Genomic DNA, 19,877 nt, shown 5'->3' on the forward strand with positions numbered 1-19,877 from the left:
TTCTGGAACTGTACATTGAACCATGATGGATTTCTTTGAGATCCATTCCCACTAACAGAATATCAATAATGTGCCAAAAGTGATTGCATTAGTATTTAAGTACAAGTAGAAATAGCTGCTCCTTTACTGGATATAGAAGTGTTTTCTTTGTTTTTGTTCCTTTTTGGATAAACCCAAGCTTTTAAGCACCTGCTGTGAACCTATAAATTGTTTGTACAACTTCCATTTCTGTTTTTTGTTTTGTATGTTTGAGAGGTATATTTAGTTGCTGAGGGGGAGTGCTGGTGCTGTATTGCCATTTGGAGGCTTTTTTGTGGTACCTCTTGGTAAGTTAACACTCAATTTAAAAACACATATATGTATGGCCCAAAAATAGGGACTGTCATTGTTTAGCGTTAGGACCACTTTATTGGATAACCCCAAGCTTTCAAGCACCTGCTATGAACCTATAAATTGATTGAGCAACTTCCATTTCTGTCTTGTTCTATTTGGGTATGTGTCTATCAGTATTGCACATCTAGACGCTGGAATTTTAGCTCATTCTAAATGGCAAAATTGCTCAAGCTTTATCAAGTTGGATGGTGATCATCGGTGCACATCAATTTTTAAATGGTCAATTGGATTGATATCTGGGCTTTGTCTAGGCCACTTCAGGACATTAAGTCCAGGTCCAAGAGCTCTTGCAAACTGCAGCAGGTTTTCCTTCAGGATTTCTCTGTACTTTGCTCCGTCCATTTTGCCCTCTATTTTTATGAGCTTTCCAGTCTCTGCTGCAGAGAGGCACCCCAATAACATGATGCTTCCATCAGCATGCTTGGTAGGGATGGTGTTTTCAATATGATGTGCAGTGATAGGTTGGCAGCCAGCATTGCGCTTAGAATTGAGGATGAAGATTTCAGTTTAGGTCTCATCAGACCATAGAATCTTCCTCCACCTTGTTATGTCTCCCACATGTCATTGGGGAAACTGTAGCTGGACTGTGATGTGAATTTTGTTTAAACAAGGGCTTTCTGTTTGCCGCCTTCCCATGCAACCCAGATTTATGAAGTGTGCATGCTATTGTTGTCCAATGCACATTTACTCCCATCTCTGTCATGGAAGACTGTAGTTCCTTTAGAGTTTACATTGACCTCTTATTGCCTTCCCTGACTACATGTCCTTGCACCCAGGCACTGTGTTTTGGAGGATGGCCTGTTCTAGTCATATTCACAGTTGCTCCATATCTTCTCTTTTTTTGTAGGATGGATTTTAACTGTGCTTCAGGGTATATTCTATGTCTTGGAAATATTCTTGTACCCTTTTCCTGATTGGTACTTCTCAATGATCTGGTCCCGGATTTGCTTGGAATATTCGTTTGTCTTTGCTTGGAAATCCACTAAATACCTGGGGGAGATCACAGAGACAGATGTATTTATGCTATAATCATTTGACCCACCTTAACTACATACAGGTGGACTCCAATAAACTATTAATGTGACTTGTAATTTAACCCATTTTGGCTAACCTGTTTTGGGGGGATTGCTCCGCTCTGGAATCTCGGTAGTAGGGGTATTTTGACACCAATACGTCCATGGTGGAGCCCCCTATGCTTTGGGATGCCTGCAAGACTTTTTTTTAGGGGGTCCCTCATTTCCAGTGTTGGCTCCTTTAACAGGGAGCCCAGATTGAAGGGGGAGGCCTCGCGCCTGCAGGAGATATATCTTACCTCTTGCTTGGCAGTTGATAGGCAGGTTTCTAGTGTATTTGGCTAGGTCTGAAAGGGGGCCGACTGTAATTGCAGGTGTTGCTGATAAGTTGGGTTGAATAAGAACTTCGGCTGCAGAGATTGCTATTTGTTTTACGATTATTTCAATGATGCTTATGTTTCCAAGGCTAATTATTCTGCCTCTGACCTAGTGACATACCTTGGAGCTATTTCCCTTCCCAGGAGTACGGCTAGCAGAGAGTTTTTGGACTCGCCCATTACGTTTGAGGAGATTTATGATGCTATTACTTCCTTTCCTAATGGGTTCCCTATTGAAGTATATAAGAAGCAGGCATCTGGGGCTTTTTGTCCCTCGTTTGCTGGATGCATTTAAGAGCCTGTATGACTTGTGGTCTGTGTCTCCGCCTATGTCTGAAGCCCTCATAGTTCTGATACCAAAGTCAGGGAAGAATCCCTTGTTGCCAGACTCCTACAGTTCCATATGTCTACTGATCACAGATGTTAAAATTCTGGCAAAAATTTTGGCCCAACATTTAAATTGGGTTATCAATGAGATTGTCCACCCTGATCAAACTGGTTTTATGCCGGGCAGATCAATGGCCATAAATTTGCGTAGACTTTTTGGTCACCTGTAGTTGTGGAGGGGCGTAATTTTATTGACAGCTTTTTACAGACATATTCTTTTGTTGTAGTTATGACAGTATTTATCATACACTGAAGGGGATGATATATAACAAAAAAGAAAAAAAAATAGGTCCGCACCAGGCAGGGACACACCTCAGATATTTTATGTACCCAACTATTGCTGTTTTATGTTCTAACTGAGGAGGCGCTCTACCAACTTTATAGATACATATTTTGTAAAATGTCAGAGTTGAAATAGAAGGCACTCCAGTCCAAGAAGAATTTTTCTATATTGTTCACAATGTTAAAATCATATTTACATTTCAACTTTCACTTGGTCCTTTTGTGGTGATATATTAAAAAATTTAGATTAAAGAAAGTGCACATAAATAAAGAAATGTTCTCTATTAAAAGATATTTTACCAAGCCCTTTAGTTGGGGCTGAACTCTGAGATCTGACAGGTTGGGATCCTCATGAGTTCTATTGTAATTTTTTATCTTTTATTATTTCTATTTATGTATATTTTTTTGGGTATTATTATTCAAATATTTATTTGTGTATATATTTTTGGATTATTATTATCCTAATTGTATGTGTTTATTATTGATTTTGTAATCATTTACTTGGTTTTCAAAGATAGCCATTCTTTGTTCTGATTAGTGGCTGCTCCTTTAGTTAGTAGCTGCTGCTGTTAAATTTAAATATTCTCAAATATTTCTTTTGCAGGTCCTGCATTTAATGTCTTCCTAAGATATTGCACATTCCAACTTGGACCATTCCACGTGGACAAATTCTCTGCTCCGGGGGTGAGTACACAGGTCACAATTTGTCAATCAAGTTCAGAGAGTTCTTTCTACGTAAAATATTTAAAGAATACCAGGTAGGTTAGTCTGGAAATCCAAAAGAGAGACATTGTACTAAAACATTTTGGAAACTACTTTTTGGACCATGCATGTGCGTATGCATATTGTTGCAGCAAAGAAAAGTGTTGTATTTCTTTCATTGAAATTGAATTCAAAAGAAAATTTGTCTTTTTTTTGTTCTAAATATCATCAATAAATAATTTGTGTTTCTTGCTTTAATATCAATCTGTCTTTCCAAAAAAGAAAAAAGCAGGATTCTACAGATAGGTTTTCATTATAAAATCTTAAATAGGCATTTTTTTTTTTACATTTTATTTGCTAGTTTGAACAGTTTTGAATGAATTGCATAAAATGTGTAAGGATTATCTGGGTAGCCTGTGTTTAAAAATAGACAACCTAGCACATCAAATGAGGGTACACCTGTGTTTATTAAAGCAAGGATTTGGGAGATCTGAGAATTAGAACCCCTCCACCTCAGGACGTATTAACACTTTCTGTAGTGTAGGGTGTTATTTGTTTGGTGATCATCGGACAATAACAACTAAGGGGCACATCTGTTGTCAGAGGGGACTATTCTCTTTTAAATGAGGAGTCTCCATAGTTTCTTGCAGTCAGGATGGGAATTACAAAACCCCTTCCACATACTGGTATCCTTAATGTTTTCTGCAGTGTAGGGGTTATTGTCTGGTGATCACACGTGACCACAAAACAATAACTACTAAGAGGTACCTCTTTCAAAAGAAGGTACCTGTGACAAGATGGACCTCCTATGCCACCCTGCCTGTGGTTGCTGGGGACTGGCTGGGTTTGCCTTGCCACCGTTCTCTTTCTTTATCCCAAATTTTGCCCCTCTGAAACGCAGTAGGAGGGGCTTGCTGCTGCCACCACTAGGCTCCTTTGCGGCACCTAGAACCGCTGCCTACTGGGTAACTCTGTGTTAGTGTACCCCCTTGCTGGGCACCTGGGCTGGTACACCTGACCTCTTCCTTTAGATCAGGGTTGCTGTGGATGGTTCCCCCTGGCCTATCACACTGGCCAGAGCTGCAAGGTAGTGGGCAGAGCGTTGGTACTGGATGCTGAGTCCCAACCTCAGAACAGCCGGTTAACGGATTAGTAAACAAAACCTAAAATCCCTGGCACTGGATAGACCGAAATGTGATGATCAATAACACAATAATTGACTATGAAGTGGTGGTCAAAATTCCTGCAGCCTCGATGGGCTAAATGAAGAAGAGTACTAGAAGGGTACTCCGGGTTGTTCATAATCCCTTGTTACATCATCTTTGCATTTGTTCGTGATGAGAGTGATTCACTCACTGAAACAGCCATTAGGCTGTCGGGAACATCGATTTTAAGCGTGACCGAAACTAACTGATCAAGAGGAGTAAGTGAGTCAGCGGATGAACAGAGAGAGAAAATACAGAGAGGATACGTGTTACGGGTAACAAAATTGCCGGATTTTAATCATATGGTACCTGTCCTTACAATATATGTGATAGTCGTTTTTTTCATGCCAGTTATTTATTTTGAATACCTATCTGCATGCATTTGAGATACATTTGCTAAAAGACTAGATATCATAGATGTGTTGATAATTTACCAATACTCTCTATGCTGATTACCTATTGAGATATATTCATACAGCCACGCTGATATTACCATTAATTACTTACTTTGGCCTAAAGAAAACTACTTGCGTAGATTTTTGTTATTATATTGGTCTCAACCTATATTGGTTCTGAGTAAAAACAGTGATTGAAAATTTTGGATACATCAATCGACTATATGCACACAGTGTTCTGTGAATATATTATTAAGAGAGTATTCAACAGGGGGATGGAAGAACAAATAAGGAGACTCACACACTAATATTTGATCAAAAGTATATGATATTTATTTTTAATTATATAGACTCAAATACTAGATTAGTGCACAAAATAGATGGTTATTATATGAATGTGATCATATATTTTTGTTGTCTATTTTTTTTGTTTTAGTGTTTATATTTAATAAAGCATGTTTATTTTTGCATAATTCCACAAACTCATCATTATATACTATTGTGATAGCTGTGGTACAATTTCCAGCGCTGTGAATTTTTCACAGGAATTGCCCCCGGTAAGTAGGTGTCAAAGCAGGATCTTGAAGCAGTGATATTTTATTAGCACAAGTAGCCCTTATAAGGACAGTTACACGCCAGTTTGTGGTACTAGCGATCTTTAGATAAGTTACAAATGGAATAGTGCATTACGTGGTCAAACAGTGCTCTTTTTATACAGTTCTAGAGACACAGGTTGGCAGGGGCTAAACCAGCCCTCTTTTCCGACCAGGTTCCAAAGTCTGAAATATTTAATTCAAAGATTAACATCAGGATGTAATATTTTCTCTAAACTTGGATTTTAAATGCAATTTATACTTAACAAGGTTTACACCAATCTGTGATTTCCTCTCACTTGCTATTTACATTATTCATGTAGTTCGTCTATCTTTTTAACAAGACAGGATACAGGTAACTATTCCCTACTGTGTATTCAAGTGTTGGTCACTCACAGATGAAAATGGTTTAATTAGCCTAATTGGGATTTCCTCTAGAAAAGTTTCAAAACCAGATCATGACATACAGACTCAAAAGTTACAAAACAAGTTCCTTCCAATATTTGCCTATTGTATCAGAAATCAGTACATTTCTGATACAGAAATATAATATTGTATCAAAAATCAGTACAAAACGCAAGGAAATAGGGTACTGCTTGGAGAGCTTACCTCATAAAGGGAAGGGGTAGACACAAATAGGCAAAAATGAAAGTGGGTGTAGTAGAGATGGTTGCATATAACAGCTTGAACTACTAAGTTCACAGACTGTCATCTCCTTTATGAAGCCTGTGTACAAAGAGTAGCCATTATGCAATTCAATGATGCTAAATAGGAAAATCATTGGAGCCCTTTATCACAAATAGGTGAATATTGAACAGTGCTCTGTGTTATTCTTTTAAGACATTGTAACAGGCTCCATGATTTTCTTATCATTTGTAGATTAGTGCTGCGTTGCAATACTTTATGTACTCTAAAATAAAACCAGGTCTTTTAAAGTATTGGCTACATTCAAATCACTTTTAGTTTATTGACTTTTGCATGCAATTCTTCAACTTTTAGTAAATACATTGTTTTATCTTTCTAGCTTTTTTGAGTGTGTTTGTATATAATCTAGGCAGAGTTATTTATTTTTGTTGTCCTGGAATATTACACGGTTCTGGTCTGCTATCTTTGCAGAAATAATAGTTTGGTGTTGTATCCAATAACAACACACACAAAAATAACTGATATAAATACATGGCTGAAAACGATCTACCGCCTCTAAAAGGTTGTTCAACGAACGTTCTACGTCCGACAAAAATAACATCATCATCCGTGTAGACTAAAATAGTATCCATAGTCCCTAAAGCAGGAAGACCACAAATGCTAGGATTTTGCAAATCACATAGGGGGTCCCTCCTGGGTTCAGGTAGTACAATTAGCAGGGCCTCCGACATTGAATGGAGTAGAGGGCTCAAGTGTAACAACAGCATCAAATTGGAAGTATTGGTTCCCTTATCTGATTCCTGGATCTGTGTGAGTACCACCAACACGCTTTGTCTGTTTGCACCATCACTTGTTTCTCTCTATCATCCACTGGGGGACACTGGACCATGGTATATAGAGCCTCCTTCAGGACATGAGCAATTTAAATAATTCTAACAATTAATACTGCTCCCTCTTATACCTCCCCATCCCGCAGGGAAGTCCGTTTTTTAGAGTGCCCTTAGTACAGGGTGTCTCTTATGCTGGGATGACTCGGCAACCTGTTTATTTTTTTTATTTAATTTTTATGAGCAGGCAGTCTTGCGGGGCTGTCTGCAAATGGGAATGGGGAAGAAGTGACATGTAGGCACCGCCTGCTGCAACCCCGCTCCCCAACATGGAATGTCTCCCGCGGCCTTGCACCTTTACCCATCTCCGGTTGTAGCTGGGGTCCCGATGCTGCCACCCCACCATTGGGTAGGTAGAGCAGCACCAGACCGCATTGGGAGAGGGGCAATGTAAGTCCTCCTTCCTGGCACCATGAAGGGGATGTTAAAAACATGGTCAGCTTCTGTCTGGTGGGGCATGGAGCCTGCTAAGCAAGGCGGCTGCAGAGCCAGGGATCCACTTGGGAAGCAGTGTCATGTGGGTCCAGCTCATCAAAGGTAGTCCCGCACTAGGCACAGTCGCAGCTCAGGGGGGCTGTCCTCTGGGATGCTGGCTGCTGACGTGCTGGGCCTTGGGGGGAGGTATAAAAGAGACCCCTGCACCATAATATTCACCTCCTTTCTGACTGATGTCAGCTGTGTTCTGAATATCAGTCTAAACCAGTCATTTTGCCCGGAACCCTGGTAAAGGTAAAGAGGCATCTTTACCTGCACTTTTCCTTATGATGGTGATAAAGAGAGATATATGACTGAGTCCTGGGGAGGGGGGAGGTGCAGGTCCTAGCATCATCATGCAATCCCCGCCCTACCTGAATTATTCTACCTCTATCACTAAAGCAGCAGGTAGAGTGGGATTGAATTAGAAATATGTAATATATTTCTACTCAGATTCTGTTGAGTTTTATTATCTGTTGATACCTTGTTCACTTTTCAATATTGTGTTGTTTGTATCGGCCTGTTTCCTGCTCTCTTTCTCTTCAGATTGCAGGTACAAGCAGTATAATTTACACTGCCCCCTCTGACTGATTTCAGGTGTATACTGAAGATCAGACACTGTGACCATTAGCTATACTCTATCTCTACAGCAGCAGGTAATTATTGATAGCTAGAGCATACATGCCTACCCTCCCGGAATTCCCGGGAGGCTCTCCAATTTCGGGGAGTCCTCCCGGGCCCCTGGAAAAGTAGGCAAACCTCCCGGATTTGCCGAAATTCACGGCATTGAATGGCGGGGGCGGGACTTACTTACTTCATTAAGCCCCGCTCCCGCTATTCAGTAACGTGAATTTTGCCATTTTATAGTGGGGGTGGGGCTATGGTGACACGACGACGCGCCTCCTACCCCCTGTCACATGACTTCTCCCCCAGGATCTCCTGGGGGAGAAGTTTTGAAAGTTGGCATGTATGAGCTAGAGTGGGATTACATTGAGATTGTGTTGTGTATTTCTGCACAAATTCTGCTGAGGTTTATTGTCTATTGATACCTAGTTCACTTTTCAATATTGTGTTCTTTGTATTGGACTTTTTTCCTTTCAGGGTGGATAAAGAGAGGTATATGACTACTAAGTCCTGGGGTGTGGTGCAGACCCAGGCAGCATAATTTGCACTCTCACCTGACTGATTTTAAGGTGTGCACTGAATATCAGTCAAGATCAGACACTGTGCCAGCAACTACACTCTCCTCATTCTCTCCAGCAGTAGCTATTTTCTGCTAGCTAGAGTGTGATTGCATTTGTTTTGTGTGGTATATTTCTGCATAGTTTTGTCTGTTGATACTTTTCACTTTTTCATATTGTGTACACTGTATCTTCTGTTTTTTCCTGCTTTTTTTTCTCGTCAGGTTGGATAAAGAGAGGTTTCTTACTACATGACCCTCGGGAAGGTGCAGGTAGAGGTAGCATAATTTGCACACCCCCTGAATGGTTTCAGGTGTGTACTGAATATGAACACTGTAGATCAGACACTGTGTTAGCAGTGCAAATCTCCTCTGTCACCCTAGCAGCAGTTATTTACTTCTACCAGGTGTAGGATTGCATTCAGGATTGTGAGTTCTATATCTGCTGTATTAAATTTGTGTCTCTTCATACCTGGTTCACTTTTCCTTATTGTTTACTCTGTATCTATCTTTTTTTTCCTGCTCCTTTTCTTTTTAGATTGGATAAAGAGGGGTTTATGCATACTGAGTGTTGGGGGGAGGTATAGGTAGCATAATTTGCTCTCCGCCCTGACTGGTTTCAGGTGTATACTGAATATCCGTCTAGATCAGACACTGCAGTTCATAGGTAGTTACTTCTAGCTGGAGTGGGATTGCATTGGGGATAGTGTGGTATATTTCTGCACAATTTACTGATGAGTTTATTGCTGTCTGTTGATACCTGGTTCTCCTTTTCTATATTGTGTACTCTGTATCTGCCTTGGTTTATCTTCCTTGCCTGTTCTTCCAAATAAAGGGAGGTCTTGGATGGCGGGCTTCAGCTGTTATACTTATGTAAAAAATCAGGCGAAAGTCAGACAGCGATGCCTTTGGAGGGAGGCCAGCTGTCGTACCCGCTGGATGCAATCACCTCTGGTTGGGTGGAACTAGCCTGGGCTAAGGCACTAGCACAGTCTAGTTCTGCGTTTACCCATCAGCTCGCTTAACGTCCACTGGTTGTAGGAGAGGTGACCTGTGCTTCCATCGATTTCACTGAATCTTCTGCCGATTACCCCATGCTTCTCTTAGCAATGCCACAAGATGAGCCTGTTTGAGCGATATGCCTGGTTAAAATTGTACAGGGTCTTGTAAGAGTTTCCTTCTCCTTAGAAAATATTCTAGAGAACTGTTCACTGACTTAGTTGCGGAATAAACAGTCCTGTCTTAGTGAGGTCCTGGCGAGTTTTTGGTTTCTGAGTGCTCTTCCCAAGAAGAGGGTGGATGATTAAGTGTAGACAGCTACCACGTACTATACATCTAGGACAGCAGGTAGTCAGTAGAGTCTGCAGGACACTGTTTAAAAGAAAGAAAAAGCAGTTTCTTTTCTTCCTTATTCTCTGCAAAAAAATTACTGTACGAGTCGAGGACCCAAGCTGTATATAGGTTTAGGTTATATGCAGATATCAAACTCTGTATCCCTTACCAGAGTAGCTTACAAGGAAATTCCACTTAGGGTGTTGCCTCTATAGCGCGATTGTCTAATGCCACGTCTATTTTTAACCACAAATACCACAGCACTTAAGAATGGTACAGACAGAAAGTTGAGAACATTCTTAAAGCTGTTAGTTGCTGGTGCTTTACTAAGAGGCTGTCTCATTTCACTGTCTGTTCTTGCAAAGCTTCCGATAAGTGTTCGAGAATTAAGAGCGATGCTAAACACTCTATCTCAGGGTTTCTGTCACGGGGAAGTTAGACAATGCCACCGCAGTGGCATACATCATCATCAGGGATATACAAATAACTCTATTGCATCCATAATCTTATGGCGATGCTTCCCGCACCCTAAAAGAGTAAAACAGGAAGGAGTCCAGGTGCAGTTGTGGTACCAGACTGACGAATCTGGTCATGGCAGAGATTTGCACAGTTGTCTTTAATGATGTAAACGGTGAGCATCTTGTAAATGGCGCAGCATGGGGCTTCGGCTGAGCAGTTTGGTCGGGCAGCCACGTGGGGCTCTGTACATACCTTTACAAGGACGTTAGGTTTGGGTATAGGGTGCTGCACACTACAACTTTGTGAGCGTACCCACCCGAAGGGAGTAGCTTTGGTACGTCCCCATGGTCCAGTGTACCCCAGTGGATGATAGAGAAAATGAGATTTTCTACATGCGTTAAATCCTTTTCTCTTAGTCCATGGGGGACACTGAGCGCCCACCTAATTACGCTCTAGTTATCCTGGGAATAAGTTTACCAAAGTTAAGTGTTTTTTTTTCAGGGACGAAGTTGTTTCTCTCTCATTTGTTTGTTTCTGTTTCTGTCCTGTGGGGCTTGGTTAGTAAAATAACTGACTTCCCTTCAGGATGTTGCCATTAAGGATAATTACTTCAAAATCCTCACTATATTCATCAACAATTATTTATATAGCGCCAGTAAATTCCGTAGCGCTTTACAATTGGCAATTTAAATAGATTCATTATCAGGCATTTTATTAAATAACAGGTTTTTTAAAAAAAAATTGCACCTCACGGAGGTGCAAGCAAAAATTAGCAATGTTTTACTTACTATAATACCCCGAAGTCCGCACGTCACAGAAAGCTCTGTTGGGGCTTTTCATTGCGTTCAATTCCCTCCATAATGTTCCTCTGTTATTAGAACTACATTTCTCTCTTTGTTTTAATAATAAGATTTTTCTAATTCTTGGGTTTAGTCCAGAAATATCTGGATTGCTGCCCAGTTTATCCCTTTTACATATTTTTTTTTTCTTTTTAACGTTTTAATGATTCAGCGTGCATACGATTTAAATAGATTCATTTTCAGGAATTTTTTAAACTAACAGGTTTTTTTTCAAAAATCTGGTTAGACTAAGGGCTAGATTTACTAAGCTGCGGGTTTGAAAAAATGGGGATGTTGCCTATAGCAACCAATCAGATTCTAGCTGTCATTTTGTAAAATGTACTAAATAGATGACAGCTAGAATCTGATTGGTTGCTATAGGCATCATCTCCACTTTTTCAAACCCGCAGTTTAGTAAATCTAGCCCTAAGTCTTGATGCTTGGTGCTCCCCGGATTGAATACATTCTAGTCATCCTAGAAATAATTTACAAGTGCTTTAAGAGGTGGGTTTTGTCATTATGTTGTATTTATGTTAATTGATAAATTGCAGTGGATGAGTATTTTATATGTTGTGGAAATGCAATGGCTATGTGTTATTGATATTTACTGACATTAAATTAACGTTTTAATTACAAATTGGTTGGTGTGTTGAAATAGTCAGAGAGCAGCGCCTTTTCTTTGCCCCCCCTTTTTTTCTTGTGATTTGTTTCACCTTTTTGGATATAGCACAAACTATTCCTTAAGAGGGCGGCTGTTCTCTGCTACTTTAATAATGAATGTATGAATTGTTTCAATTTTCAAAGAGAACAAGAAGTGAGGTATAATTTACCCAGTAGAGCGCCTAATTAATATACCGCAGTGAGATTCTGAAGGTATTGTGTTGTTCCGTGGCTTGTAAAAATACCTTGTCATCCCACAGGTGCTGGAATGTTTGTTTTCCCAATCTGCACCCTCAATAATATGTTGCAACATATGCGCCTTCCTGCAATAAATATTTGTATTATTGAACGTGTACAGTTCCACATACTGAGTGACCTGAGGAAGAAAAAAAGATTAAATCTTGGTGACAATAATTACCTGCATGCACCAGATCCACTGACAGTAATAAAAACCTTAAAACTTTGTGCTCATTAAATCATAGTGCTATGTAAGGACAAGTCAGTAAATTATACAATTCAGAATTGGCAAAGTACCACCACAGTAGATCTGGGTATAGTTGCTTTGGTTAACTCCCCAATCTTAAAGTTATATAATATATAATAGTTATATAATATTGTTAACATATCACATTATTTTAGATACTTTATATAGTCACAGGGAGGTGCTACCACTTAAAACAATGTAAATTCTCCAAGGCAGAAGAGAGAACAAGTGTTATATTGTGGTGCATGAACACTAACCAGTCTAGGTTTTATTACATATGGGTTCTAGTAATTTAAAATAACACTATTTTTATGGATGCATTTGGTACATTGTACTAATATGATCACGTAAAAATGATAGCATCCTTTTAATTTTATTAATCAATCCTTTGTGAACTGACATACGATAAAATCTTTTTTTATGAAAATTTAATTGATATTTTTACGTGATCATATTAGTACAATGTAGCAAACGCATCCAGACATCACATAAGATGTATTCAGACATTACATCATTAAAAGAACTGAAAAACAAGAGGAAAGAGTTAATATAAGAGGTATGTATGCACACAAATAATTCTGGGTGTGACTATCGAGGTACCGGATGATTGGTTTCAACAATTTTAAAAGCCCCGCTGTCGGCAATTGGTTTGCCTTGACAATGCATATAACAGTGAAATGCGCGCCAGCCTATACGCCGGGGTTCTCATGTCCTCAATTTACATGTTTATAAGTCATACTTGCCAACCACTCACAAATTCCAGGTAGGACTCCCGGGAGAGTTAGGCAGTCTCCCACATCTGCCCACTTCCTAGTGAAGTGGGCAGAATTAGAGCCAAAATGATGCGATTCTCAGGGAATCCCTGCATTTTGGCCCCGCCCCCGCTGTAGATAACGTATTTGCGTCCTTGCGTAGTGGTGGCCAAAATAACGCGATTCATGGACTTACTTAGATAGCCACACAAAGTTTTAACATTGCAGGGTAGCATTAGAATGTGGCACAGTCTGCGAAGGATACCTAGCTTCAGTGTCCTTATGGGATCTGATGCACCTGAAAAGTGTGGTTATTTGAGTAACTAGGACATCACTGGACTTGCCCCTTTTATATGAATCAAACAATCCACACAGTTCTTTTTTGCAGATAAAGCCTGCTAAGAAACGTAGATCCCACATTCTAGTAACAATGGCAGACTGCTCGCATCTGATGTAAGAAAGGCACATAGCGCTGTCTCCAACACTTGCTCCCCTGTAATATGTGCAGCAGGGGCTGGGTACTGACAATCTGTCCCTCCTGTATATAACAGGGAGAGCTATTCCTGGGTCTCTATGGTGCTAAAGGGAATTGGAGTATACACTGTATACACTATACCAGGATGTCTTCCTTGTATGTGCGTGTTGGGAAAAATTAAATATCCGAAAATTAGTTCTAGTAATTCGTTTTCTACTAAAAACCTCCTTTTTTGTTGATTTGCTACTAGGGAGGAATGCAACCAGATAGGTTCTTAATCTTTTTGCTGTAGCTAAGGTCGCAATTGCTAGAGTGTGGATGGCTGTGTAGCCCTGGTTAATGTAGCTGTGGGACATGAGCGTTTTACTTACCAGCCCCGAAACACCATGTCAAAAAACTTCAGAGTATGGTCGAGATGGGCGAAGTCAAGGTATGCAGTGCAGTCCCTAGCCGCGGACTTTGACCCAATTTGAATGTTCCTCGCTCTTTTTGTTAGATCTCGGGATTGCTTCTCCTTCTCCCTTATATGTACTTTCGACACCACTAACTGGCTTCAATCACACAATTATCTTGTTGTCTGTACTTAGTATTATCATCTCCCCTACACTAAAAAAGTTAATGAGCTGGACACAATCTATTACTTTGTCACTCTGTATTATCATTCAGGTGCCACGTTTGTACGATGATGCACAAGGCAATACCTGGATTGTTGCTATGTTTCCTCAAATAGTGTGGAAATCAACATATCTTGGAACTATTTTATGTACTTCTTTTTCTTGTACTGTTATAAAAATCTTAATAAAAATACTTGATTCGAAAACCAAAAACCTCCATTCCAAGTTGGGGGGCTGGAGTTGTTTTTATCTCCCCAGAGTCTATATCATGGGGGACCTGGTGAGAACACGAGCCCTACCGTCATATTCCAGATGTTTAGTTTTTTTTTTCGTTAGTTGTTTTATTTGTTCCCACTTGGAACGAGGCCCCCAAGTACACAATCCCTATACGGAGGTTCTGGTTTTTTTTTAAACTGTCTGCTGGTTCTACTAGTGCATGCTACTTTAACAGCAAAGAAAGAAGAATTCTACCTCCACTCTGACGTATTTATATAACGGGGACAGTAAACAAAAACAAAATATGGTTAGTTTTCCACTAATTTCCACATGTAATTTTTTATCAATGACCAATTTGTGTATAAATATGTGATTACATTTAAAAACTGTACAGTTAAAACATAAACTTAATATTATTAAGTTCTATGTTGATATCCAATGAAGATATCCATGTTGGCTTATTGTCGCCCATCCAGATCTTCATGTGTGTTCTTTGGACACTGATGCAGTTCATGGTGATATTCATGTTTTATGATCTTCCTGTGAATCCGTCAGAACCACAGCATCAAGAGCATGAACCTCTCTTGAAGCAAACAAATATAGAAAGTCCTTTGTATGGCGCTGTCAACTGTACTCAAGAGCCATCATCCGACCAGGACGATTTCTTAAACAAGGAGAATGCAGCCACTCTCTCATCTATTCCAACAATGGGTGATCATAGTCACACTATGTCAATGATGGGTGAGAGCAGCCACTAATGATCTATCCCTGTGATATACTGAACAATGAAAATGATAGCCTGTAGGTGGTATTTTATTACGTACGTACCATGTGGCTGTAAAATTAAATCAATATTCTAGGGGATGTATCAATTTTTTTATATTACTTTCTTCTCCATTTTTGTCAATAAGCTGCCTATCTGTCTTATCTATTATGGTTTTGGGATATTTCTCCTGGGGTGTATGTTTTTATGCTTTTCTACATTCTGGTCTTGTTGCAGGGCTCCTGCAAGAGGCGGTTGTGGTACTATTGTCAGCTCAGTTTGTCACATTCTTTAATCAGACAGCGCTAGAGGTGAGTGTGAATAAAGCAATAGGCAAAAACCATCAAGTTAGGATGAATTTGGACTAATATGTTTATATGTTCCTCTTCAGACGCTGGTTACACCTCTTGCACAGGCATATCTGGGCTTCCAGGATCTGCAGAACTCGCTGCTTTACTTCCTTTGTGGCATTGAGGTGTGTAATGTGGGAATATGGTTTTATATATGCATATGTGATTAACATTGAGTGTGAAGCAGTAATATATGTACATAAGCTTAAAGAAACCGCTTGAAGAGTGTGTTTGCATTATAATGATGTGTCACCTGATGATCAGTGGGGCTAGAGTAGATGTGTGCAGAGACCATGCTACTATTAGGTGAACTTGTGTGGTTGCCTAGGGCTCCAGTGGGTAGGGGGCACTTGAAACACTGAATGAGTGACTTCATGTCACTCATCCAGTGTTTTTAATGTCCGCAAAGCGCCCCCGCACGGAGCGCTGGCCACTGACATGAAGGGGAAGCAGCTGTTCCTTCTGTTCAGTGTTATGCTGGAAGTGTTATGCTTGTCTATGATGTCATAGCCAAGCACCACAGTCCCAGGAGGAGTGGATGCTGCCCCCATCTCCCGTATGCTAATGTAAGCAGCAAGGGAGGGGTGCCACCAGGGCTTGGTCCGGCCCTTGCTGTGTGTCATGTTACAAGGAGTTAGGACTCATATCTAAGCAAACATGCAGGTATCTGTGAAATGTAGATAGAAAACAGCAAGGGGTAACATTGCAAAAAAAAATTATTTCTGCACAAGATCTAGAAAAACATACATAGATAACTGAATAAAACCACTTATCTGGAAATAAAAAAGAATAAAAAAATTGTACACACACACACACACACACACACACACACACACACACACACACACACACACACACACACACACACACACACACACACACACACACCTTCTCTCTGTCACTTATGATCATGCATATGCCTTTTGTTATAACGGCTGATTACTTCTGCACCCATTTTTATATGGAAATACATAGATTTACAGGTCAAGATGGTAGAATCTATGGACATGTAAGAGTTTGCATCGCCCATTGCGAGGAATTGGGTGGATTAGGGATGTTCCTTGCTAAGTGCTAATTACTTTTGCCCTGAAAAAAAACCCAAAACATATTTCATTTTATTTAATGAGATTATTTAAATGATAAGGGGGTTTAGAGAGTGCATTACAGGGATGTTGCATGCTTAGTAAAGGCTATTTCTTCCCACAAAAACACTTACATTTTCCCAGATCAGGTCTCATTCCTAGGGGGGAATTCAATTCCCCCCAGAATACGGCCGCGGAAATCCTATTACCGTTAATACGGTAATTTTAACCCTGCTTTCTGCAAAATGCTGTTGTTGTAATTACCATAGTAACAGTAATTATGCACACTAATACCGTAATATCGGTAATAGTGCACAGGCCACGTTACTTTTTTACCGTAATTCAGCCAATTTGAGTTTCCCCATAATAGGACACATTTTGCACCTTGAACTTCTGCAGGTTTGTTTTTTTGCTGTTTTCAAAGACTGAAAAGTGGTCATGCACTTCTTCACGCTCAAGATTGTTTTGTAAGGCTTGGCTCAATTTTCACACAAGCAATTGCAGTACAGATGTGTACATAGGAAAGCAATAAAGCAATGTATTTAAAAGCTTAAAACTGACAAACCATATAAGTGAATGATATACAATGTATTTGTATTTGTTTGCATATTGCTTAATTACAATATGAATCAAACAGATAGTTAGACAACCAGATGAAGGCAATCACAGCCAGATGGGCTCAACCAGTGGATAGACTTTCATCCTTGTAGATTCTTTTTACTTAAACATAACTCACAGAAAATAGGACTAAAATGCAAAAATTACATTTGAGCAAAATATATGGTTTTGGCTCATATACACAATATACATGGTTTCTGCTTAATTTGCCATCTGTAAGCATAAATGCCTGTGGTTCCACTGGATATAGTTGGAGCCCCCTAGCCTCAGTGATGTCATCAAGGACTTCCTTTGGAAAGATAGGTCCAGGTAATAATAATTAAATTACGTCAGGTCACAAAGTAGTTTACTTTTCTCTTTCCTAACATTGAGGGACTCTGCGAGACATTGAGGTATAGTAGGTGGGACTAGGAGTCTAGACACTTATTAAACTTGTTTGTCCCCACACTCCTCTCCTACTATGCCCCTCCTCTCCAGCTCAGACCTCAGGTTTTTTTTTTAAGTGCCTAGGAGTGCCTATACTTGGGTTAGTTTTAGTTTTTTCACAATTTTATTTTAATTTCCTTTTAGGTGCAACACGGGACTCGATCCAAAGACTATAAGATTGCAGTTCTGTTCACTCTGGGTCCCGGCGCAGGTATACAGCAGCCTGGTCTCTCTCGCTTTGCACCTCTGCTGGCAGTCTTCCACTAGAAACGAGCAAAGGGGCCATAACTTTTAAGTCTGCCATTAGGTAGCAGTTATTTGGGCACCATAATATTTGAGATCGGCCATATAGATGGCCACAGACACATGATAATAAGGCGGGCGGGAGTGAAGCTGTAACAGCCTCTCCTTCCCACTCGCCCGACATGCCGGCAGGTTCTCCCTGCCCCTAGACAACGAGCTGCAAGGGGACAGACAACGATCGCACTCATTAGGAGGTGATGCAGTTGTCATTTACGCAGCCTGGGCACATTAATATATCGAGGCGCGTCTCAAAGCCGACAGCCATATTAAAGATATGGGCTGATCGACGATACTTGGAGGTGGACATATTAGGGGAGGATCTGGAGAGATCATTTCCTCCCCTCCCTATCAGCTTCCTGACAAGGAAGGCGGCCATCTTTGGACACTGGGACATGGAGACACATCGAGTGCACGCTGTTCCCTACACTGCCTCTCCTCAGCTGGTATTTTTGTATCGTTTTTATTATATTATACTTTATATAAACGATTGTCAGGCTGTTTAAGGCATTTACACAGTCAGGACTATTGTTTTCAGTGTCTTGGGATTGGTGTATATATCATAGGATTACCTAGTATACAGACTTGGTAATTTCCTATTCTGCTGTGAGCATATTTCTGGTTTTCAGACATACCATACATATAAAAAAAGAGAGATACATATTTATCATATATTATTTGATATTGTTTATTTACAATTCCAAATATGTCTAGAAAGGGGACATCTAAAATGAAGGGATTCTCTGCTACGTCTGTGCTGTATTACACAGGTGCCAAATGTAATTCTAAATTACCTTTTGAACAGCTTTCCTAATATGCGTTATGTCTGAAATGTGGACTTTCAGGGGTAAGTCTGCACTGCATTATATTAAGGGTGTGCGCCGGCCACTTTTGGTGTTTTGGGTTCTGATTAGCTTGAGGTTTTGGGTTCTGATTTGTTTTGCCAAAACACCCCACGAAAGGTTTTGGTTCTGATTTTGGGTTTTGAGTTCTGATTTTTTATTCAAAAAGCATAAAAAGTGCTAAAATCCATATTTTGGGTTTGTTTTCACTCCTACACTATTATTAAGCTCAATAACATTAATTTCCACTAATTTCCAGTCTATTGTGAACACCTCACACCTCACAATATTGTTTTTAGTCCAAAAGGTTGCACCGAGGTAGCTGGATGTCAAAGCCAAGCGACACAAGTGGGCGGCACAAGCACGTGGCCCATCGTAGGTGGCTGTGTAGGCTTGAATGGCCTTTTGCTGCTCCTCCATCCTCTGCAGCATATAGAGGGTGAAGTTCAAGCACGTCACTACCTCTTGTTTTAGTTGATGGCAGGGCAGGTTCATGCTTTTTTGATGTAGCAGAAACAGTTAACGTAGTTTAATATCTGATACTAATATTTATGCACTGCAGGAACAGTGAACGTACTTTAATATCTGATACTAATATATTTATGCACTGCAGGAACAGTGAACGTACTTTAATATCTGATACTAATATTTATGCACTGCAGGAACAGTGAACGTACTATAATATCTGATACTAATATTTTTGCACTGCAGGAACAGTGAACGTAATTTAATATCTGATACTAATATTTCTGGACTGCCTATTGAAAGGGAATCTCGACGGGATTTGGTACCGGGGACACAATACCTCCATCAACCGTCTAAATTCCACTGCACAGTAGGCGGACACCGGAGGCACGTCTAACACCAACATAGCTGTTACGGCCGCAGTTATCCGCTTTGCCATTGGATGACTATATAGGAGTGGCACTGCAGTGGCAGACAGGAAGGGAGTTTGAAAAACTAGGCCCCAAAGAGCACATAATGCCAAAAAAAGAGTTGCAAGATGGAATTGTCCTTGGGCCCTCCCACCCACCCTGATGTTGTTGAAATAGGACATGCGCACTTTAACAAACCAATCATTTCAGCGACCAAACTACTGTGGCTGAAATGATTGGTTTGTTTGGACCCCCAC

General features: G+C 40.2%; 1 protein-coding gene across 1 annotated transcript in view; it reads left to right on the forward strand.

Moving 5' to 3' along the window:
* Positions 1-19,877, forward strand: part of LOC142144065 (major facilitator superfamily domain-containing protein 8-like) — a 55,557-nt gene that overhangs the window by 19,392 nt on the left and 16,288 nt on the right. Inside the window, exons 6-9 of the mRNA XM_075202458.1 lie at positions 3,057-3,136; positions 14,841-15,105; positions 15,365-15,438; positions 15,519-15,602. Coding sequence (XP_075058559.1) covers positions 3,057-3,136; positions 14,841-15,105; positions 15,365-15,438; positions 15,519-15,602 — 503 coding nt within the window. The remainder of the gene's footprint in view (positions 1-3,056; positions 3,137-14,840; positions 15,106-15,364; positions 15,439-15,518; positions 15,603-19,877) is intronic.

This window comes from Mixophyes fleayi, chromosome 3 (genome assembly GCF_038048845.1).
Source record: "Mixophyes fleayi isolate aMixFle1 chromosome 3, aMixFle1.hap1, whole genome shotgun sequence".
Taxonomy (NCBI): Eukaryota; Metazoa; Chordata; class Amphibia; order Anura; family Limnodynastidae; genus Mixophyes; species Mixophyes fleayi.